Consider the following 1,913-nt stretch of genomic DNA (forward strand, 5'->3'; position numbering starts at 1 on the left):
CCTTTAAAAGATAAAAAGAAAATTCCACCACTCTTAACAAATACTACTGTAATAGTTGTAAAAAAAAAAAGAACTGTAAAAAATAAAGCAAGAAAAAGAAAGGGGTTTCCCGTGCACACGAGTCAGTCACGACAGCCACCCTGTCAAGGTCTCCACTATAATTTACCCGCACGCGCGCTTCTCCTTTTTAAATCTTTCTCTGCTCTGCTTTTTCCATATCTAAATCTACGCCTATTTTCCTCCTCCTCCTCCTTCTTTCTCCTCATTTTTCCTCCTTATTCAAACCCAATCCGTACAACCCCATAGCACATTTTCACGTTTCTTCCTCCCTTCTTCACATGTCCTACTTCCCCCCCATTCTTTTTGCAGCTTTTGACATTCCCTTAGCAGACACCCCTCCATTAATTTAAACCCCCCTGTTTCTCCTCCCCTCAACCCCCTTCTGCAATCTCACTCCCCTTGTCTGCCCCCCCTTCTCTATAAAAACCATTTCCCCCAATTTTAAACCCCAATCAAATCATGAATCAAAACGACATTTATTCCTCCGCAGAATACACTCTTCCCCAAAGAAGAAGAACCCCCTCTTTCTCCTCCTCCCTTCTCGACGCCATTTATCGCTCCATCGATGAAGGCGGAGACGACGAGGGTTTCGAAGAAACCGCAATGGTGAAAAAACAGAGCATCAATTCTGTTTCTACTGACGAAAACAGAGCTCTTATGATTGAAATCTCGAAAGAGAAACGATGCCGAGGCGGAGGCGGAAGTTCTGTTCACTCCAAATCTACTTCCTCTTCTGATTCTAGCTCCAGAGGAGGAAGTTGCGGCGGTGTTTTTTCCTCCTCCTCCGATGATGCGGATTCGAGAAATTCTAGACGGATATCCTCGATTAGAGATGTTTATAATCAGCAGAAACCGAAGAGTGAAGGGGGATTTAGTAAAACTAAGCTACGAGCGAAGAAAATCTACGGTGAATTAAAGAAAGTGAAGCAACCGATTTCACCCGGAGGTCGCATTGCGAGTTTTCTGAATTCGATTTTCAGTTCCGGTAATGGGAAGAAAGTGAAAATGTGTTCAATTGGAGCTATGGATGATGTGAGTACTACAGAGAGGAAATCGAAATCGAAGTCGAAATCAAAATCGGAATCTGCGTGTTCGTCAGTGGCATCATTTTCGCGTTCTTGTTTAAGCAAAACTCCTCCGTCTAGTAACAATGGCGGAAAAAGATCAGTTCGATTTTATCCGGTTACGGTGATTGTTGACGAAGATTCAAGGCCGTGTGGACATAAATCAATCTACGAAGATGATCCGGGATTGTTTGTACCTCAAAAGATTGGGAGGAATTCAAAAGATGTAGTTAATGGTGAAAGATATATCAGGCATTATCAGAAGAAGAGGATCAGTGAATTTGATTTCAAGGGATTTCATAGTTATGTTGATGAAATTGAGGATAGTGATGAAGATGAAGATGATAAAAGTTGTTCTAGTTCTGATCTTTTTGAGCTAGATCATCTGATTGGGATTGGAAGATTTAGGGAGGAATTACCTGTTTATGAAACTACAAATTTGAAAACTAATCAGGCTATTGCTAATGGTTTCATTCTGTAGTTGGAAAAAAAGAGAGGGAGGGTGAATTCAATTTAATCATTGTAATTATTGGTCTAAGGAGGACAAAATTAACTTCATTTAATTGTTTTTCCCATAATTATTTCATTTTTCCCTTTTTGAACCATCTTTTCCATAGTTGGTAAAATACAAAACTGATTTTCTTAAATTTATTTTCTAGAAAAAATTACATTGTTGTAGCTTTGAGGTAAAATAACTTCATAATATATATTTTGCTTTCAAAAAAAAAATATATTTTTTATTTTTAATATTTTTATCATGCATTTATTAAATATTTATCAACTTTTTTC

At 38.3% G+C, this 1,913-nt stretch overlaps 1 protein-coding gene across 1 annotated transcript; it reads left to right on the forward strand.

Annotated features, from left to right (window-relative positions):
• The first annotated feature begins 266 nt into the window (after positions 1-266).
• LOC136203354 (protein BIG GRAIN 1-like A) lies at positions 267-1,663 on the forward strand. The gene has a single exon (XM_065994480.1). The coding sequence runs from the start codon at positions 520-522 to the stop codon at positions 1,603-1,605; it is 1,086 nt and encodes a 361-aa protein (XP_065850552.1). The 5' UTR covers positions 267-519; the 3' UTR covers positions 1,606-1,663.
• The last annotated feature ends 250 nt before the right edge of the window (positions 1,664-1,913 follow it).

The sequence above is a fragment of the Euphorbia lathyris genome, chromosome 8 (assembly GCF_963576675.1).
Source record: "Euphorbia lathyris chromosome 8, ddEupLath1.1, whole genome shotgun sequence".
Lineage (NCBI taxonomy): Eukaryota > Viridiplantae > Streptophyta > Magnoliopsida > Malpighiales > Euphorbiaceae > Euphorbia > Euphorbia lathyris.